This window comes from Podarcis bocagei (assembly GCF_964188305.1).
Source record: "Podarcis bocagei genome assembly, chromosome: 10".
Classification (NCBI taxonomy): domain Eukaryota; kingdom Metazoa; phylum Chordata; class Lepidosauria; order Squamata; family Lacertidae; genus Podarcis; species Podarcis bocagei.
The window spans coordinates 70,355,825-70,378,123 of record NC_138135.1 but is presented as its reverse complement, the minus strand read 5'-3'; the positions used below and the strand labels follow the sequence as shown (position 1 = coordinate 70,378,123).

General features: G+C 43.0%; 1 protein-coding gene across 3 annotated transcripts in view; it reads right to left on the bottom strand.

Moving 5' to 3' along the window:
• Positions 1–8,198: 8,198 nt before the first annotated feature.
• Positions 8,199–22,299, bottom strand: part of LAMB4 (laminin subunit beta 4) — a 64,563-nt gene continuing 50,462 nt past the window's right edge. For all 3 annotated transcript variants that reach the window (XM_081211388.1, XM_081211387.1, XM_081211389.1), the window contains 9 exons: positions 20,597–20,757; positions 17,973–18,178; positions 14,912–15,115; positions 14,229–14,373; positions 13,365–13,572; positions 12,409–12,547; positions 11,252–11,428; positions 9,658–9,811; positions 8,199–8,434 (listed from right to left, as the gene is read on the bottom strand). In XM_081211388.1, coding sequence (XP_081067514.1) covers positions 8,295–8,434; positions 9,658–9,811; positions 11,252–11,428; positions 12,409–12,547; positions 13,365–13,572; positions 14,229–14,373; positions 14,912–15,115; positions 17,973–18,178; positions 20,597–20,757 — 1,534 coding nt within the window. In that variant the 3' untranslated portion in view covers positions 8,199–8,294. The remainder of the gene's footprint in view (positions 8,435–9,657; positions 9,812–11,251; positions 11,429–12,408; positions 12,548–13,364; positions 13,573–14,228; positions 14,374–14,911; positions 15,116–17,972; positions 18,179–20,596; positions 20,758–22,299) is intronic.

Sequence of the window (22,299 nt, the reverse complement as noted above, 5' to 3'; positions counted from 1 at the left end):
ATAGTACCTCAGGTTAAGAACTTTGCTTCAGGATGAGAACAGAAATCGTGCTCCGGCGGTGCGGCAGCAGCAGGAGGCCCCATTAGCTAAAGTGGTGCTTCAGGTTAGGAACAGTTTCAGGTTAAGTACGGACCTCCGGAACAAATTAAGTACTTAACCCGAGGTACCTGAAGGAGCGTCTCCACCTCCATCGTTCTACCCGAACACTGAGGTCCAGCACCGAGGGCCTTCTGGCGGTTCCCTCACTGCGAGAAGCCAAGTTACAGGAAACCAGGCAGAGGGCCTTCTCGGTAGTGGCGCCCTCCCTGTGGAACGCCCTCCCACCAGATGTCAAAGAGAACAACAACTACCAGACTTTTAGAAGACATCTGAAGGCAGCCCTGTTTAGGGAAGATTTTAATGTTTGATGTATCACAGTATTTTAATATTCTTTTGGAAGCCGCCCAGAGTGGCTGGGGAAACCCAGCCAGATGGGCGGGGTATAAATAATAAATTATTATTATTATTATTATTATTATTATTATTATTATTATTATTATTATTATTATTATTATTATTATTTTACCACTGTAAACTGAAACTGACACGGGGACAAACAGAAGAAGACGCCTTTACCCCGGTATGGCTCCCCTTTATCACCTACACAGCCCAACAAGACAATGACAATAATCCACCAACAGCATACAAATCAATATGGCTAACCTGATCCAGAAAGCCCTAATTTAAAGGCAAAATATCCCATCTGCACTTACTGAAAGAAGAAATAGCTTTGGATCCAACCAGCACACAGCCTTGCTTCCATGGAGAGGAGAAGCAGATAGCCAGGTTGTTGTTTACTCTCTCTTTAACAAGGTGATCTCAAGAAAGAGAGCACTTGACCTGTAGAGGAAAAACTGCAGGGAAACGGAAGGAAACTGATTGTGAGGGGAGTAGTATCAGTGGTGAAAATGGCCTATGTGGCCCAAGGTAAAGTCTGAACATACAGGGCGAAACTAAGCCAGGACATGCCTACATTTTGAGACCAATCTGTTTTCGCTCTTGTGAGAATTCCCTTTTTGCAGGTTCATAACTCGTATTAGCCACAGAACATGGTAGGAGTATGGCAAGGGAGGAACAGTCATCATCATCACTGTTGCTACTATCAAAAAAGATGTCTTCATCTCGTTTATTTCCAGAAAGTAACACTCTAATTTTCCTTGTTTCATCGGCTGGGATATTAAGGGACGCGGGTGGTGCTGTGGTCTAAACCACTGAGCCTAGGGCTTGCCGATCGGAAGGTCAGTGGTTCGAAACCCTGCAACAGGGTGAGCTCCCATTACTTGGTCCCAGCTCCTGCCAACCTAGCAGTTCAAAAGCACATCAAAGTGCAAGTAGATAAATAGGTACCACTCCGACGAGAAGGTAAACGGCATTTCCATGCGCTGCTCTGGTTCGCCAGAAGCGGCTTAGTCATGCTGGCCACATGACCCAGAAGCTGTACGCCGGCTCCCTCGGCCAGTAAAGCGAGATGAGCACCGCAACCCCAGAGTCGTTCGTGACTGGACTTAACTATCAGGGGTCCTTTACCTTTACCTTAACACTCTGATTTTCCTTGTTTCATTGGCTGGAATATGAAGAACCTAGTTTGATATGTATAACAACATGAAGAGATCTGGGTGCTGATCCGGCTGCCTATCACAGCACTGCAAATTCAGCCATGACACGAACAGCTGAGCCACACAGTATATTTTTCTCCCTGATCAACTCAGTCTAATGAAGAGCATATAATTTAACCCAATGCACCCCAGTCCAGTGCTTGGAAGACAATACATTCTTCACTTCACATGACAAGCCTTTTACTGCTTGTCAATTTTTTCCTGCATATAAGTTCTTAGAATGCACTATGGGTTGAATTACGTTTAATCCTATGCATGTCTTTTTAGAAGTAAGAGCTGCTTAGATCAACAGGACTTACTTCCAGGTAAGTATCTATAATATTGCATCTCAAGTCTTTAAAATCCTTTAAAACAAAACAGAAACCCCAAGGTTTCTTAACTGTCATTCAGTGTCCTTGGGACTTAGGCAAATTAGGCTTGTAATTTTATACCTCACTCTGCATCCCTTCCCTAACAAACCTAAGAAACAACCATGGCAATTTCATTCTTCTGTTGCAATGTATTCCTTATTTGCTACCATTTAGTCTAGTTCAGTGTTTCCCAACCTTTTTTGGGCAAAGGCACACTTGTTTGATGAAAAAAATCTCGAGGCACACCACCATTACAGCCCCGTGACGTCAGCGCGCAGCGTCACGCCGGGAGGGACGCACGAAAGTGTAAGTTTCAATTTTTTCCCCTCCCCCTTGCCGGGGAACCTCCAAGCTTTGGGGGTGGGGGGGGAGGAGGCAGCAAAGCGAGGCAGGAAGGAGAGCGCGGCTTGGCTGGGTGAGCTTTGGCAGGGGCAGGGAATGAGAGCCGCAAGGCGGGCGCTGCGGACGGAGGCGCTGCCCGCCGAGCTCGCAGGCAGCCAGGCAGGCAGACGGGGAGAGCCCCGCGCTGGGCGGCCTCTCCTCACCGCCGCCGCCCCGCCTCTCGCCGCCCGACTCACCCGCCTCCCTCCAGGCAACATCTCGCGGCACACCAGGCAACATCTCGCGGCACACTAGTGTGCTGCGGAACAGTGGTTGGGAAACACTGATCTAGTTAATTTACTTTTGTTTCCATACGAGTAAATGCCACTCCATCAAAGCATACAGAAGTTTCATAAAGAGCATATAAACTAGTAGAGTTTCAATCTCACTTTCCTCCAATTAACTGGAAACGTGAAAGTCATCATCTCAAAAGAAAAACTTGCCCTTTAAAAGTGTTCTAGCTAAAAATAATTGACCAAGTTAATATTTTTCCTCCACTTGCTCGCTCACAGAAAGATATACAAACTTTTTAAAAGGTCTCTTAACCAATATTCTACATAGGTTTGGCCGCCTCTTGACATATTGTCACCAAAATTGGCATAGGGGTTCCTGAGGTGGACATCTGTATCAACGTTTGGGTGCCAGGCACCATTTTGAATCAAGATGGCTGACCAAAACTTGACTTGGGCCTTATTGCAGCTGATTTTTGGCATTGGTTTGGCCACCTCCTGAATATTTTTCCCAAACTCAGCAGGAGGGTTTCCAGTGTGGGGGTGGGAGGGTCTTTACTGATGTTCGGGTGCCAGGTGCCATTTTGAATCAAGATGGCAGACCAAAAAGGGATTTTAGTGTGACTTCAAGTGATATGTAGTGTGACGGGCCCAAACTCACAAAGCACACTATCCATTTTAAAGCATCTCAATATTTTGGGGGTTCTTGAAATTCCTAGGCGGTGCTAGGCACTCTCTGCTTGTGTCTGTAAAGTTCAAAATTTCTTGTTTATTATAGTAACACTAGAAACAAAATAGCCATACAGAATAAACATGTGACCTTAATTCACAACCCCACTGATTCAAATTTGTCCATCAACCATAGCTTTAATTGATTTAATCAGTAATTTAAGGCTGCAATCTTAGCCCCATTTAGCTGGAAGTAAGTCCCATTGAATTAAGTAAGACTCAGTTCTGAATAGGTATGTCAGTAAATGTGTTGCATGTAGATAGACCTGCAAAGCATGGCTGGTCTTGTATTACTGTCCAAATGTGTAGCTTGTAAGGGATCCTTGTAGACTAATATTTTTAAATAGGGGGAAATGCAGCAAAGTTGAAACCACACATATTTTGCATTCCTGTGCTGAGAATGCTTTATTAGATGCAATCAATTCTTTTGTTCCACTGCCTTCACAACAAATGCATATTGTCTGTCCATTGCCCTGGGGGACATAATTAGAATACTTTTACATTTAATTTAATGTATGCCCATGCCTGCTATAAATTCCCTTCTCTGACTTTAGATGAGACAAATAATACTATCTCAGCTCATAAAACCACCATGCTGTGCTGTGAGCGTTTTATCTTTTCTGGATCAAACTCTTGGCTTACTAGCTATTTAGGAATGTTTCAGACAACATTCCCAGTGTTATAGCTTGTAGTTGGAGGAAAGAAACTGTTGTAACCTCCTGAATTCTACATCTGGTGATTTGATAATCTATGAACAAAATCTGTTGGCTGGAAACTATTACTGTCAATGGGGCAATTTTTTAAACAAGTCTAAAGCTATGGTAATGATTTCAAATTATCAGCCAAGTCAGAACAAGAGGCAGAACAGGACACAGATTTCCCATCCCACAGGAAATTCCAACCTCTCAGTGACATAAATTATTCTGAGTTGAGAAGAAAAAAAGCTTAACTTTGGGGTTGGTTTTAATCAGTTTTGTTTCTGGGTTTTTAAAGGATATCTATAGTTTCAGAAGCAACTGGAAGATGCCATTTCCAGATGCAATGAAAGGCCACAAGAGGCGACTCGTGGAGAACAGTCATGGTGGCGTAGTGTGGCTGCAGTTAGTTGCTACTCTGTGCAGAATTCCCAGGCCTCATCGAGCAGAGTGCATTTGAAGTGAATTTCTACACAATAGCAAAGGACAAGACCTTACAGAAGCATCATTTTTCCAACTGGCAACCCATGCTTGAGGGATGCAGGTGGTGCTGTGGGTTAAACCACAGAGCCTAGGACTTGCCTAGGTTGGCGGTTCGAATCCTGTGATGGGGTGAGCTTCCGTTGCTCGGTCCCTGCTCCAGCCAACCTAGCAGTTCGAAAGCACCTCAAAGTGCAAGTAGATAAATAGGTACCGCTCCGGCGGGAAGGTAAACGGCATTTCCGTGCGCTGCTCTGGTTCGCCAGAAGCGGCTTAGTCATGCTGGCCACATGACCCGGAAACTGTACGCCGGCTCTCTCGGCCAATAAAGCAAGATGAGCGCTGCAATCCCAGAGTCAGCCACAACTGGACCTAACGGTCAGGGGTCCCTTTAACTTTTCCTAACCCATGCTTGAGTTGTATGAGCTCTGGGTTTCAGTCCCTGGCACCTCTAGGAATAAGGTAGGAGCCGCTGATGTGAAAAGCCTCTGCATAAGACCCTGGCGACCACTGCAAATCAGACTAGACAATATTAGGTTATACATACAAAAAACCTGACATGCAATAGCTTGGTTTCCTGTGTTTCTAGCCCAACCATGATTTGTGAATTGGTTTGGGGTTAGGTCCAGGTGCAGTTATTAAAAGCAAAATTGGCTTCTATGGGAAAATTAACGTCTCAATGACAAGATGAATCTAATTCCATTGAGCACATGGATTGATAATATGGACAGATTAGCCACATATGAACGAATTGCATGTCGACACAAATTAAGAATGGATAAATATGAAGAAATCTGGAATGAATATTTAAGCGATAAGTGGGGGGAAGTGGGAGGAGAGAGAGGTGGGAAAATATTGTTAAAAGTCATAAGTATATCAGTATATTTAAATCTGAGTTGTCAAATTGTGTTATTATTGTTATGGTTTTTGTTGTAGTGTCTTTTGTGGTTGTTGTTTGCATAGAAAAAATGATTAAATAAATTAAAAAAGAAAAGATGAATCTAATTCCTGTGGGATTAATCAACTAATCTAACTAGTTGGGGATATAACATGGACTGAGATTTTGTCATGCAAATAACAAAATCCCACTCCACAAATGTTTTAGCCACATATACTGTAGAATCATAGAGATGGAAGGGACCCGAGAGTCATCTAGTCCAACCCCAGGCAATGAAGGAATCTCAGCTAAAGCATCCATGACAGGTGGCTATCCAACCTCTGCTTAAGAACCTCCAGGAAGGAGAGTCCATAACCATATCTTCTTACTCTCAAATAGAAACTCAATCGCTGTTGGTGTTTTGAGTCTTCTGCAATACAGTATTAACTTAAAATATACTGTATACTCTTTCCAAAGTGCTTGGCAAGGGGTTGGACTCGATGGCCCTTGTGGTCTATTCCAACTCTATGATTCTATGATTCTAAATGCCGTTTTAAGACATTGTACTAGATTAAATGGCAAATTTATTAGAAAAACATTTGTCACTATTAGATGCAGCTAAACAGAAGCCCTAGCTGTCAGCATTAGTATGTGGTGCAGATGAGTTTTCTCATCCCTTGAGCTGGAAATACATCTGTTTTCAGTTGTGGGTGAATTTCAGATAGTGGTAGCCTTTGTAGTATGGCTGACTGTATTCCAAGCAATGAGGCATATGGAAACAAAGAAAGGATAATTGTCTAAGTACAGTGGTACCTCGGGTTAAGTACTTAATTCGTTCCGGAGGTCCGTACTTAACCTGAAACTGTTCTTAACCTGAAGCACCACTTTAGCTAATGGGCCTCCTGCTGCTGCTGCGCCGCCAGAGCACGATTTCTGTTCTTATCCTGAAGCAAAGTTCTTAACCTGAAGCACTATTTCTGGGTTAGCGGAGTCTGTAACCTGAAGTGTATGCAACCTGAAGTGTATGTAACCTGAGGTACCGCTGTATGAGCATGAGAGCTGATGGGCTGTTCTACATGTTTCTCAATGTGATTAAAAAATCACATGTTGTGGAGTTTAGGCATGGCATCCTCATAACCCACTCTGGCCATTTGAAGCGAAGTGTAATTTGGATTGCGTGTGTAATCTGTCTACATCAGGTACCCAACAGATATTGTAGACTACAACCCCCTCAAACCCAGGTAGCAGGGCCAATGCTCAAGAATAATGAGTGTTGTAGTTCACAGCCACTAGAGGGCGCCACATAGGCTACCACTCGTATGCATGACATTGCCCGATTTATGTATGACATACCAGATTAGCATAATCAAATCACACCAGAACAAAGATAGATGGAAGGAAATCAGCAAATATCAAGCATGCAAGATGCATGCTCAAGTTATAAACCACTTCCTACAGGTGATGGAGCACATGCCATCAGAATTTCAATATTGATGAATGTCTGGCTATCCCTACATGGGTAAATAAATGGACAGGAGAATGTAGCCCATTGGGATGGGCCAAATTAGCCATTTCCTTGCACGTAGCAAAGTTCAGCTGACAATTCATAAAATGCTGCTATAGTTTCCATTTGATGACTATTGCTCCGCTTCTGCTGTTAACTGATCTTGGTACTGATTGCACAACTGGACATTCTGTAGGGCAGAGGTTGACCCAACTCCCATCTGCCTTTTCCACCATAGCCAACAGCCAGGAATGATGGGATATGTAGTTCATCAACATCTGGATGATTTGCCATGCTTGCTGTGGGGCTTAAACAGTTAAAATACTTTTACAAGTAGCACTCTGCTTCATTTCTTGCCTAAGGTAAAGGCAAAGGAACCCCTGACCATTAGGTCCAGTCGTGACTGACTCTGGGGTTGCGACGCTTATCTCGCTTTATTGGCCGAGGGAGCCGGCGTACAGCTTCCGGGTCATGTGGCCAGCAGGACTAAGCCGCTTCTGGCAAACCAGAGCAGCGCACAGAAACACTGTTTACCTTCCCACCGGAGTGGTACCTATTTATCTACTTGCACTTTGACATGCTTTCGAACTGCTAGGTCGGCAGGAGCAGGGACTGAGAAACGGGTGCTCACCCCGTTGCTGGGATTCGAACCGCCAACCTTCTGATCGGCAAGTCCTAAGCTCTGTGGTTTAATCCACAGCGCCACCCGTGTCCCTTTACAAGTAGCACTCTGCTTCATTTCTTGCCTACTATGCCATTAATTTCTGCTAAAAGAGTGAATTGTCCTAAATTGCTAATATGCTGTTGAGCTTATGTCCAGCTTGCAGGCATCTCACGGGCATCTGATTGGCCACTGTGAGAACAGATGCAGTACTAGTTTTGCCAGTGGCCTGATACACCAGGCTCCTCTTCTGTGCTAATTTACTTTTTGAAAAAGGAAATAATAATATGCTTTTAAGTCATTCCTAGATGAAAATTTTAAATAGTTTCCTGCTGCCACCTAGTGTGTGAGAAGAAAACTATCCTTAAATTTCTAAATAACGGTGTAGCACAGGCATCCCCAAACTTGGCCCTCCAGATGTTTTGGGACTACAATTCCTATCATTCCTGACCACTGGTCCTGTTAGATAGGGATGATGGGAGTTGTAGTCCCAAAATATCTGGAGAGCTGAGTTTGGGGGTGCCTGGTGTAGCAGCAAAGCAATCCATATACTGTAGTGTACCTCATCCCTGCAAAGTACCGATCCCCATAAAGGTCAAGACTAGCACAGAAAACCACACAACATCACCTTAGATGTTATAATTATACAATTTATAAACTGTTCATCATTACAAAGCGGGCGTGGAAAGCTCTTTGTTCATTTACAGTTATATTGTTAGATTATTAGACTCATTAACTTTTGCAAATAGCGTATTTATTTGACTGCTGCATAATCTCATCTTTGATAGCTGTGACTTGATCTTCCAGTTGTCTCAGCTGATCAGCCTTGTTTTGTTTAATCCGGTTCAGCTCCTGTATCTTATTTTCTAAATCTGAAATTAAAAAAAGAAAACACCAGGTGGTTACGTACATTAAGTAAATAAAATCCTTGTAAATCACTGCAACCCCCCCCCAAAAAAAACCTGAGTTTCCAAACTTGCTTTTTTGAAGGACCTCTTTTTCATATTGTCTTGGCAGTCAAGGAACCTCTGCATTAGGGCTGCCATCTTTTAACCCAGACACCAAATATGGGCCTTTAAATCTCCTGGGGCAAGAAGGGAGGCGGAATAATGCAGCTATAGTTCCTTTTCATTTCGCAGTCCTGTCTTCCACACCCGCTTCCCTCCCTTGGTTAGCAGAAACTCTGATCTGAGGACATAAGAAGACTGGCATGTTCTCTCCCTCCTGGTCTTTCGTTCGGGAGCTTCAAAAGCTTTCTTCTGCCCGAACATCACAGCAACCAATGCCAACAGACATCGGCACACTTAGGGATCTGCAGAGTTTGCGCAGTTGTGTTAACAGACCTCAGCAACTCAGCATTTTGGCTAATCTACTTTATTTACATATAAACACACGTGGAGCACTGCAGCATGGCTCCCTCTCTCTCTCTCTAGCATCAGACAGCAAAGAGAGAAAGAACAAAGGACAATAGTCCCACTTCACGGAACACAGGAACACAAACATCCTGTCTCCGTCACTTCCCACTCTGTGGAGTCAAAACATACACCATCATGTGATAGACAAAAATCCCATGACTGCAATCACGGAGCAGGAATTCTAACAGTAACTACAGTGCTACTTTGGTTTACAAACTTAATCCATTCCAGAAGTCCGTTCTTAAACCAAAGGGTTCTAAACCAAGGTGTGCTTTCCCATAGCAGCGGGGGACTCAATTTACAAATGGAACACACTCAACAGGAAGCGGAACATGTTCTGCTTCCAAGGCAAAGTTCACACACTTAATCCAAGTTGTTCATAAACTAAGCTGTTCTTAAACCAAGGTACCACTGTAATTGGCTTTTTCCACTGAGCCACTATTTTGTACCTGGCTTGTATTGGTGCATCTCAATATATTGCACAAGCGTGGAGTCTCCCTACCCCTGACCCAGAACATTCCCTGTGGCCGTGTATTGTAGGAAAAAACCAGTGGTGGAAGACAAGCTATATTCTGGGATGTTTTTGCATCATTACTGATATTCTCATTGAGGGACGCCCGATAATTCACTGAGGAACATGCAAGAATCATTGAATGGGTATGTAAATTCAATATATATACCTGCTATTCTTTTCATTTTCTTTTCAGTCTCTTTAGCCAGTTTCTCAGCCTCATTTCTCAACCGATTCAGTTTCTCTAAGGTTTCCAAAGGAAGGCCTTTGGCTTTGAGCTTTCCTTGTAAACTGGAATATTCTTTTTTAAGATTAGCAAATTCCTGTAACGACAATATTTCCCAATGAAAAGTGGTGTTGTTTTTTATACCTCTGCTACGAAATTTAGTTGTCTGTTTTTTCTTGCTTGCTTTTTAAAGGTTTAATCACGTAACAATTCTTATGGCCAAAAAATAAACATTGTCACTGAAGAAAAAATACCACTATGGAATAAAAATAAACATACTATTTCTGGCAGTAAAAATAAATAAATAAATCTCAGTAAGTAATCCAACATGTTAAGAAAGAGGGAGAGTCCCACTATCCTATTTGACTTTCACCTTCAGACTTCATTAATGCTGTCATTATACATGCATTCAAAACAAAAAACAAAGCAGAATACCCTTCTGACTTTTATTCTTGTGAATTCCAACAAAGAGAGTAAAGATCTCAGGTCAATCAGAATCTGAATGAAATTAAAGTGGATTAATGGCATGCAGCTAACATTTTATTCTTGCAGGGGTCCTGGCTTGTTTGCAAGGCCCCTGGCAGGTGTAGATTCTCTCCCTTTCCTCTTCTCTGCCACGATGATAAGAGGTTGAGATTATTCTAGCATGTGATTGGTTGTACTCTACTCAAATATGGTATCCCGGCTTTTGCACTTATTTCTTTCCACTAGGGATTATACAAGGGATGCTTGAACCAATGGTATATTTGCCTACTTCATGAATTGATTAAAATATTTTATTTGCAACAAACCAAAATGGTGTTAGAGATAGGACAATAAATAAGGCTTAAGGCCAATTGAGATGTCAACCCCCACCCCCATTTTAGCCGCAAAATGAGCCCCTCCATTTGACATGTCATGATATGGTTGATTCTAGTCAATCCCATACTGAGACTATGCTTGTGTTGAACTCGTGATATCGGAGATTTGCAACAGCTTGAGGTCATTAACTTTTTAAATTTCCTTCAGTCTAGGTTTGCTGGTAATCTGGATATAGAGTAATTCAGTGCCTTTAACTGTAGCGTTTGTCTGGTTTTTTTTACACAGTTGTCAGTGTGAAGAACACAATTTTGGGTGTTCTTTAGGTGGGATTCTCAGAACGTAAAGGTAAAGGGACCCCTGACCATTAGGTCCAGTCGCGGATGACTCTGGGGTTGCGGCGCTCATCTCGCTTTATTGGCCAAGGGAGCCGGCGTACAGCTTCCAGGTCATGTGGCTAGTATGACTAAGCCGCTTCTGGCGAACCAGAGCAGCGCATGGAAACACCTTTTACCTTCCCGCCGGAGTGGTACCTATTTATCTACTTGCACTTTGATGTGCTTTCGAACTGCTACGTTGGCAGGAGCAGGGACTGAGCAACAGGAGCTCACCCCGTCGCGGGATTCGAACTGCCGACCTTCTGATCGGCAAGTCCTAGGCTCTGTGGTTTAACCCACAGCGCCACCCGCGTCCCTCTCGGAACATAACCCCTGTGTAAATTGTGAGCTTACAGCATTACCTTATTAGTCGCTACAGCTTGATTCTGTGCTTTTTCGGCCTCTGATTTAGCATTGGTGACTTGGCCCCTGCTCATCTGCAATTTTGTCTTCAAGGAAGCGATTTCATCTTCCAGCTCTGACTGCTTTTCTGAAAAGTCCACTAATTCATTATCCGTCTTGTTCATTTGGTCCGCAGCCTGCAGATGAATCATCATGTAATCAATGGGATGCTTGTAACTCATTACCCAACAAGACAATTTTGGAGGAGACCAACTGAAATCAATGGGCTTAAGTTACTTAGGCCCAGTAATTTCAATGGGTCTGCTCCTTCAGATGCACAAAACAGACTAAGCAAGGATTCCATAGCTATACTCTATAGTGTGGATGGGAGGTACATTATTTAAATAGCAAATCAAGTTAGCAAGTTAATAAATAAATTACCAGGGCATGGGGGGATGTATCCTAAAAGCTGGCATGCTTTTTAAAAAATGCATTTTAAAATTGTTATAACCCAACCTGGTACCTGCTGGTGAAGGATTTTTAAAATACAAAAATCACAGATTTATGTAGAAATGGGATAGAACAGACTTATGGAGGAGCACATATAAAACTGTCCTGGTATAAAAAATTATTTTCCTCTGTCAGCACCAGTTTGGGAAGGAACATTGTTATCTAAGCAACTCATTCCACCAGGCTATTCCCACCCACCTGACTGATATGGCCCACAAAGCTGAGACAGGAATAAGCTCCAAAATGGGAATGGTAGGGCTTAATCAACAGGAGCCATGTGGGAGTTGGCGCCTGGTCCACCCCACTACTATGCTGATGTTCAAAGTTCAGAGAAATAACTGTGATAAAGGGAGTCTTTTGAAAGCGGAAAATACTTGGCAGCTTCATTCTGCCCTTCCCCCTTTAAGACAGAAATATGTGAAAACACGTGGCAAAAAGAACAAGAGCAATTTTGTTATTTGCAGAAGCTGATAGGAATACATTGATGAAATACAGCAATAACTTATTAAAAAGAAAAACCCACAGACTGCTTTGATAATGGGTTGAAGCCAATTGAATGACGAACTGGAAGCCTAAGAAAATAAATGTTAGTGAAATTCTCTTGTTTGCACATTCTCTTACTCGCTTTTGAAAAGTCTCTGATGAAAGTTAACTGTAAAGAGGATACCTTTGTGATTTTTGTTTTGGTTTCTTCTATTGTTCCATTTAACTTTGCGAAGTCATCTCTGGTTTGCCGTTGAATATTTTCAATGTTTTTCAAGCTGCTTATCAATTCATCAGGTGTTGGGAGACCTTTTGCTACTTTCCTAAGTAATAAAAAACCCAGATCTTCTGAAGTATAAGAAAGGCACTGAGATATAGATAGACGGTTAGATATAGATATGCAACACACACACACACACACACACACACACACACACAGATATCTAACAAACAATAGGTTTTTGCCCCAAGGAGCTTACAATAAAAATAGAGGGTGAAAGAGAGAGTACATTTATAGAATGTTTATATGACTTAGTTCACATCGGTCTACCCATTGTGGGGCTGAAAATGCACTTCAGAATGTAAAACAAAGGCAGACAGATATACAATTTTCTATGATTTAGGGATAGTTTCCAAATCACAAACACAACACGGTGGTCCAAAAGTTAGCCAAAGGCTGCCTGAGAGATTGTTGGGGGTGGCCTGAATGCTGTTCTACTGACTGGGTCATAAGCGCAGCATTTATGTCCATGAAGGACCACCCAATATACCAGTGGAAAACTCACTGGAGTACATGTACCACTGGTGGTAGGGCCTGAAGCAGGGAGTTCCATGGGCATGTTGAGGGCGCAGGATGGGGCTCCCTTGGATTTACAGGATCCAAAACACTCTCATTCCTCTGATATTCCCGTGAATCAGAACTGAAAATATATCAGGCCTGGAGATGGCATAGCTAATTTCCCTCCCCTTACAGTCAGTGGGGAGGTGGAATGGGAAAAGGGACAAGTGAGGAAAAGCTACTCCTTCATCTCCAATTCAGCCTGGAAGCAGTCAGCATGGCTTTGCATAGCAGTTGCTCAGCCCCATCCAATTTCTCCCACTGAATGGCAGGACTGTAAAGGAAGACAATCTTGTACTTACTCGGCTTCTTGTGCTTTCGCCAATAGTCTCTGTGCCTCTTCCATTTGCTTACTTAACCCATTCACCTCTGTCGGGGAGACCTCGCAGTGTGCCATGAGGCTCTTGAGTTTGTCGAGCACCATGCTTAGCTCTTGGGGAGACCCTGGCAACTGGAGGCCCAGGACATAGTTTGCAACTTTCTCTATGTCTTCTGGTGGGGCACTCTCCTCTTGGAAAAGTGGAGAAAGAACTGTTTAAGTCCCAATATCCTTGGTCTAACGTATAATATGAATATATAGATATATCTTGGGAGAAAAGCAATGACAAACCTAGACAGCATCTTAAAAAGCAGAGACATCACCTTGCCAACAAAGGTCCGTATAGTTAAAGCTATGGTTTTCCCAGTAGTGATGTATGGAAGTGAGAGCTGAACCATAAAGAAGGCTGATCGCCGAAGAATTGATGCTTTTGAATTATGGTGCTGGAGGAGACTCATGAGAGTCCCATGGACTGCAAGAAGATCAAACCTATCCATTCTGAAGGAAATCAGCCCAGAGCGCTCACTGGAAGGACACATCCCAAAGCTGAGGCTCCAATACTTTGGATACCTCATGAGAAGAGAAGACTCCCTGGAAAAGACCCTGATGCTGGGAAAGATTGAGGGCAAAAGGAGAAGGGGACGACAGAGGACGAGATGGTTGGACAGTGTTCTCGAAGCTACCAGCATGAGTTTGACCAAACTGTGGGAGGCAGTGGAAGACAGGAGTTCCTGGCATGCTCTGGTCCATGGGGTCACGAAGAGTCGGACATGACTAAACGACTAAACAACAACAACAGATATATCTAAGACAGGTGGATCAAAAAATGGGTTTTGAGCATACTTGCCTACGAGAAAGTTCTTCAATCTCTTGATGAGCAATTTGATGCTTTCTCTTTCCCTTTCTATTTGATCTTTATTTTTCTCCAGCTCTTCAGCCATCAGCGAGGCTTTCTTTTTGGTATCCCCAGTCATTTTCCTTACGCTTTCAATCTGTGAGTGTAGATACATATATAGACAGATATTTAAATAATGAACTGATCTCTTTAAAGTTTAACTTTCCCTGACAAAGCAAATTGGTATTTCCTAAACCTGTTTCTACATCTGACATCCCTAACTGATAAGATGGTTCCATTGGGTGTAATAACGCCATTTGTTTTTGTAACCTCTGGGCCCATCTGAATCTGGAACTCTCTAAGCCATACTTAAGGAGCCTAAGGGTTGGGTCATTCATTCATTCATTTTATTTGTATGCCATTTTCCCACAAAAAACAACCATGCTCAGAAGCGGCTTACAACAAAGAAACAGGGATGCATTTCAAACAAACACTACGAAAACAAAGTCATAATAAGATAGCAAAACGAAAATGTAGTAACATACAAAAACCTACATTTCAATACTGTAGATATAATAAGATACTGGCATATCTTGGAAAAAAAATAGAATTTTGTAAAAATCTTTCGTAGCTCAAATGTGCTATGTTCAATAAGTTTACATTGAAACACACAAGATTGCTGTTACATGCGGTACCTTCTCTTCAGATCCTTGCATTTGGTTGGTCAAGTTATTTAACAACAGGACTGTCTGACGTCCTTCTCTGATAGCATTTGTAGAAAGAGGGAGTGCTCCATTACAATTTGGGCCGCCACAATGTCTGTTTCCCCGGCTATCTCGGCATAAAGCCCCACCACAATCTGATACAGCGCAAGGGAAGTTTCCTGGTAACCCACATATCTGCATCGAAACAAATGTACTGGTTGAAGGAAGCAATAATACAACATGATATTAATGAAATGTGCTAGAAGAGAGCTTGAAAACATTACATTTGTATGCTCTTCATCTACCTCAGAAAGGTGAAATATGAAGCCTTCTTTTAAATTAATGGTTTTTCAAAAACTTTCTGCCTTGAGAGAACCCTCCCCACATTGATTTGCAAAGCAATCTGAGGTATGGATTAGGTAGGGCTGCCATATGTCAGGATTTTCCCAGAACTTCAAAAGCGGAATTGACATCTGGGCGGAAACTTCCGCAAGGATCTTAGGCAAGTCAACAACAAAAATTGTGTTTTTGTAGAGAAAAGCTCAACAACTTTCAGGGTGTGCACAATGCACTAACTAGGCCTGTTGTGCCTTACTGTAATCTAATGTGAATTGAGATTTGCTGTGCAGCTGCATTTTGCAAAAGAAAAGAGAGGAAGTGTCACATTTAACTTGGCCCTGAGAACACACTTTGTAACACAACCAAATTTCCCCTGCAGCAGAAGCTGTATGGTGGTAAACGCCCAGCGATGTATCCATTGTAGACCCACTGAAGTTAACAGACATGACTAATTTACGACCATTCATTTCAATCGTTCTAGGACGAGTGTTGGACACAACCCATAGGCCCGGATTCAACTAACCTAGCATGCTTGCAGAAGCCAGTGCAACAGGACTTTCCCTTTCCCCTTCTCCCCACTGTGTGCTCCCCACACCTCTCCCCACTCTGCTCTGGAGGGTCAGGAGAACCCGCAGAAGAGTGCATTGGTAGAGGGGAGGGGTGGTAATTCAGTTTTGCAAGCAGAAATATTTGCACTGACAGAACAATAGGAAAGACTGTGATGTTGAATTCCTCCCAAAGTCTCTAAGGCTAGCATTACTAATGTTTCCAATGAGGAACCCTTAAAAAAGTTTTTATGGCACTCCTTAACACTGGACACAATGATAAAAGCATTTTCTTCTCTTGCAGACGTTAAACCCTGTTCTCACCAGACATGCATTCCCAGTAGTAACTGTGAAGAAGCATGTTTCTTATTTATACATATCAATATGAACCACATTTACTACTGAGGCATCAGGCATAAGCCTGCATTTTTATTAATGTTTGATCAGGGCTTGTATATTAAAGAGAGAGCTTAAAGATTTTCAAAAGTTTCATGCCAGGCAGAAGACAGCTGCTTAGAGAACCTTGGCAATGTTTTCCTCCTAGACAAGGGGCCCCTTGATTTATAGCAGAAAACAATTCTCAAAGTCGTAAAAGCTGGAATTACAGACTGAGAGTGAGGACACTGACCCTACATGTTACAGAAGATAAAAAAGGCAGAGATAAACATAATTAGGAATGAGTAAATAGTAAAATAATACCAATGTGCCTCCCAGTAAAATGAGCCAGATCTTCTTTCTAAGGTTAAAAGGCCAAGACCAAATGGAGAAGCATCTAGCTGGCAGAAAGAGAGCATTTTTGGGAGAGCATTTTTGGGAAGTCTTTTTAAAGCTGTTTCTTTCTTAAACTGAGAGAGTTAGAGGGCAATAAATGTTGGGAAGAGCTAATGGGAAAAGCAGCTGGCTGAAGGGGGGGGTGTAAACTGAAGAGGCTTCTTTTGAAGCGGCTTTTTACTGAGTTCCTTTTCTACTTTACAAAGGCCTTATTCCCTTTAAAAGGCTACCTATGTTATGTATTAAATATATTTGCTTAAATGTAATTATGCAAAGGATTTAAGAAATGCTAGATTCTTATTTCATATAGTTGTAAGAGTTGTATTTATCCTGAAATTAAGTCAGCCACCAGCCTAGCCCCCCTGCCAGACAGGAAGACGCCATCCAAGCAGTCCTGATATATAGCTGTCAGGCATTTGTTTAGAAACCTTCAAATGAAGGAGATCTTTCAATGTTGATGTGAAACTCAAGATCCTTGACATATGTTTAAAATAAAAATTTAAGATTAACCATTTGTTTTAGAAGGCAATAGGGCAAGGAGGGCAAGAGGTGAGCTGGTAATTAAGATTCCTTGTTGAGACACATGTAAGATATATTACTACTTATTTGTCATTTATAGATGTAACAATATATAGCTCTTTGTGTTCCATATAAGGACAGGAGGATATGGGTGTATCTTTTAGGATTGGTTATAGCAATCAGCCAATAGGAAATCCAACCAGGCTGATTGGACAGAGGCAGCCACAGGAGGAGCAAAGGGGGCTGGATTAAGGGAATATAAGTGCTGGCCATAATGGCAGGAGGCCAGGCCAGAGCTTGGTAACCATATACCACTGTGCCTCTCATTTATTTGTCTGACAAATAAATTATTATTTTAATTTCTCTATTGCTGCGTTGAATATTTCATTCCAGCTAAGCGTTAACCACAAGCAGGGTGCTACACTACAGAATATGACTTGTTGGGGTTTAATGGGGCTCACTTTCAAGCAAAAATGCAGAGTTCTGCCGCTGTGGTTTACAGGTTGGCTTTGTTCGTTTTCACAATCTATGCCCCTCTCTATCGGGTCAAAGCCTTCCATACTGGCTAAGAACATACAGTGGCGTAGCGTGGGGGGTGCAGGGGGACCCAGCCGCACCGGGCGCAACATCTGGGGGTTAAGGTTAGGGGGTGCAAATCCACGGGTTAGGGGGCGCAAATCCACGGGTTAGGGGGCGCAAATTACTTGCCTTGCCCCGGGTGCTGACAACCCACGCTACGCCACTGAGAACATATATTTTTTCAGGGCAATTTACACAATAAAACAAATACGTATGATGTCTCACCAGCCATGCTGTGATGGCTGACTTATTCATTATGAGCAGTAAAGTTATACTTCCCGCAAGGAACTAAGACTTACCTTTTCATTTAGATGTTGAATATCTGAAGTGTTGAACAACTTCAGCTGCCCCAATGCAGCACTTTCTTTTGAAACTAAATCATCTAACATGCGAAATGTATTACTCCTGGTTTTTCCTCCGTGTGTTAGGACAGACTTTGAGCCACTGATTCTCTCTCCGGCCGACAACGTTATTTGGTAATAGTTATTTATTTTGTTGAGGGAATCTGAATCAAATGACAACGTTACTTTGCCTTGTTTCACTTCATATATTGAAGATGGGACCCACTGAAATAAATGGGCTCTCTTCTTTCAGATCCCAACTCAGGGTGTGTGAGCTGTCCTGTTGCCAGGATCATGGTATGTGAGGAGGGAGTTTAAACTCTTTCCTCCTCTATCACAGGTCTGATGAAAATCATCCAGCCCCTACCCAAAGCTGCTATCAGCCCAGAGATGGAAGTTTGCACTGGCACTCATGGAAATTCTTACTCCTGGGGTAATAGCAGCTTCAGAAACATAATTTTCCCAATTCTGTGGCAGGAGGAGGAAAGAGTTAATCCACTTTCCCTTGCACCACGGTTCTGACAAAAAAGGGGTCCTACAATAGCCATGTGGGATGCGGGTGGCACTGTGGGTTAAATCACAGAGCCTAGGGCTTGCCGATCAGAAGGCCAGTGGTTCGAATCCCCGCAACGGGGTGAGCTCCTGTTGCTCGGTCCCAGCTCCTGCCAATCTAGCAGTTCGAAAGCTCATCAAAGTGCAAGTAGATAAATAGGTACCGCTCCGGCGGGAAGGTAAAAGGCGTTTCCGTGCGCTACTCTGGTTCGCCAGAAGCGGCTTAGTCATGCTGGCCACATGACCCGGAAGCTGTACGCCGGCTCCCTCAGCCAATAAAGCGAGATGAGCGCCGCAACCCCAGAGTCTGTCACAACTGGACCTAATGTTCAGGGGTCCCTTTACAATAGCCATTGAGAGCCAAACACACACATATGCTTTTGTACACTTTATCTGCTTAAAACATAGCTAGGTCATGCTTCTCCCCCCCTCCCTCAATTCAGAGAAGAATGCATCTAAACATAGTATTTCAATAAAAAATGGCAGGATAGATGTGGATTGTGTACACTGCTTCTGAAACTGGTGGTGGATGCAAAGTAAATGGGAGTGTGTACACAGCCATGCACACACAACTTCAAGTGATGCATTTAAACTAGATGCATTTAACACATATGTAGGCAAACTAAGGCCCAGCGGCCGGATCCGGCCTAATCGTCTTTTAAATCCGGCCCATGGACGGTCCGAGAATCAGCGTGTTTTTACATGAGCAGAATGTGTCCTTTTATTTAAAATGCATCTCTGGGTTTTTTGTGGGGCATAGGAATTTGTTCATTCCCCCCCCAAAAAATATAGTCTGCCCCCCCAAGGCCTGAGGGACAGTGGACCAGCCCCCTGCTGAAAAAGTTTGCTGACCCCGATTTAGCATTTAGTTTATACAGTAGTCAAACGTAGAAACCAGAGCATTGGTGCCTGGTGCTGCACTCACGGTGAAACAGAAATTGATGCGCATGATCATCACACGTCTTTCCCACTTCTGTGGGAATGACAGAATAATCTGAGACTCTTACTTGCTTTCGACCAAAACTCTTCAGGGGAAACAGAAGCTTACATGGGTTTCCCACCCACACACCCCAGTTCCAGTTGTGGTCAAGTGGAATACACCCAGAGCTGCTGACTTCTTTTGCTTTCAAAGGAATTCACTTGCAATGAAGGGTGCAGTCCAGTGCCCAGTTTCCGAGAAGGAACTCACACTGAACACAGTGGGTCCTAAGGTAAAGGTAAAGGTAAAGGGACACCGGACTGTTAGGTCCAGTTGTGGCTGACTCTGGGGTTGCAGCGCTCATCTCGCTTTACTGGCCGAGGGAGCCGGCGTACAGCTTCTGGGTCATGTGGCCAGCATGACTAAGCCGCTTCTGGCGAACCAGAGCAGTGAACGGAAACACCGTTTACCTTCCCGCTGGAGCGGTACCTATTTATCTACTTGGACTTTGACGTGCTTTCGAACTGCTGGGTTGGCAGGAACAGGGACCGAGCAACGGGAGCTCATCCCGCCGTGGGGATTCAAACTGCTAACCTTCTGATTGGCAAGCCCTAGGCTCTGTGGTTTAACCCACAGCGCCACCCGCGTCCCATATACAGTGGGTCCTACTTCTAAGTAACTATGCATAGGATTGCATTGCACGGCTCCTCCTTTGCGCCTCGGTTAAACGGGTTTGCAAAGGACTAAACTGGATTGACATTAATTGCATGAGTGCAATTAACATGCACGTTAACAAAGAAAATAAATTAAACATGAGCTGCAGAGGGGCCTGAGCATTCCTGGGATCACAGGACCCAGACAGACTTCTCAGATTTAGTTTGCTTTCTGAAACAACGCAACTTTGTTCAATTTGGAAGGACTGAAACTATATCGCTATGGGACGTTCAAGCTGCTCAAGAGGACTAGTAACCGAGTTTTCACCTTGATAAATTAAGTGTTTCAAATTAAATATAAATTCTGAAGGTCTGAAACCTCTGCACTACAGGGGTTGTGGTGATGTTCCCCCCACCCCCATGTAATTTAATAAAGTTTAATTATTGGCCCTTCCTACCTTGGAGGTTCATGTAATTATTCCTTTGATGCAGCTCAGACATCTTTTGCAGGGTTTCAGACAGATGGTCAGCATCTTTCCTAATGCCTTCTATCATACTGCTGAGGTCAGGGAACTGGTCCAGAAAGTCAGGTTGCCGATACATCTCAGAAACCTTTTGTCTAAAAAGAACAACAACAGATCAGCAGCCACATAAGATTTAGGGTTAAGAACCACACTTTGCCTAAACTTAGCATCCTAACCTAGTACCACTAATAGGCTTTTACTAGTCTTGACTATATTCCTGGGAAATCACAGCATCTTGAACCCAACAGTTTTTGGACAGGATTCCTGCTTTGAGCAGGGAGGCAGCTGCACTAGATGGTTTCCAAGTTCCCTTCAAACTCCTAAATTCTAAATTTTCTTTTACTGAATCTAGATGCACATCACTTTAGCTTGTTTTGAGGAGTGGCATTCTTTTTTGTACTTTCTGTATTTGGCAGATTAAATATCTACATTGACATGGGTATGACATTATGGATGGAAGCATCTGTCGGTTTCAGTCTTCTCAGTTTCTCATTTATATTATCTTCTCATTTATCTTAAATTCAGCTCTCTACATTTCTGCAGCAATCTGCGGTTTAAAAATAAATCCTCGTGAAACTTTTAGTGTTAATTTCTCCTAATACAGTGGTGCCTCGCAAGACGAAAAGAATCCGTTCTGTGATTCTCTTTGTCTAGCGGTTTTTTCGTCTTGCGAAGCAAGCCCATTGAAGGATTAGCGGATTAGCGCTATTAGTGGCTTTTAGCAGCTTATCTGCTGATCGGATCAGCTGATAAGCGGCTTAGCAGCTTAGAAAAAGGGGGGAGGGAAAAAAAACCAGCAGGAACTCGCAAGACATTGTCGTCTTGCGAAGCAAGCCCATAGGAAATTCGTTTTGTGAAGCACCTCCAAAACGGAAAACTCTTTCGTCTAGCGAGTTTTCCGTCTTGCGAGGCATTCGTCTTGCGGGGCACCACTGTAAACACATTCTTATATGCAGTTTTGACAGATGTGCAAATTTGTTGAGCAATTTTGCCTAATATGGTGCATGCATGTTATTTTCACGAATATATTCATTTTTAGGCACAATTTCCCCTAATATATGTATTGGTTGGAGAACTGCACCGCAAAATTCAGGAAAGCGCAAATTTCAAAGGATGGCTGTGTTTCAGTTTCTAGTATTGTTTCGGGAATTGCAAATTTGATCGATTAAGCTTTAAATGCAAAAAACTGAATCGAGTTCCTCCTTTTCCCCTATTGCACATTCAATTTAAGCAATAGCTGTCTAATTCACTTTGGTAATATTTACAAGTGATGTATCCCAGACTAAAAAAATTCATAGCATCAGTTGGAAAGGCAGCACATGCTAAACGTAAAGGAAATGCCATATTGTGGTACCACAGCTACCGTAAGATTGGAGGCAAGCCCCAAATATTTATAGGTCTGTTTCTGGAAGTGTGACATCCTCTGTTGACAGGTGAAGTTAAAAGCAGCACTGGTGGGGGTGGGGGAACCCCATAAAACTTGTATGTCAGTCTTCCACCATTCGATGTTCCAGGTAGACCACAAATGAATTGGTATTTCTGGGGCAGCTTTCCTTCATTTTGTGAAAAATAATGTTTTTATTTATTTTACTCTTCTGGCCTTTGGGTCAGTCCTACCCCAGTTAGAATGAACGTGA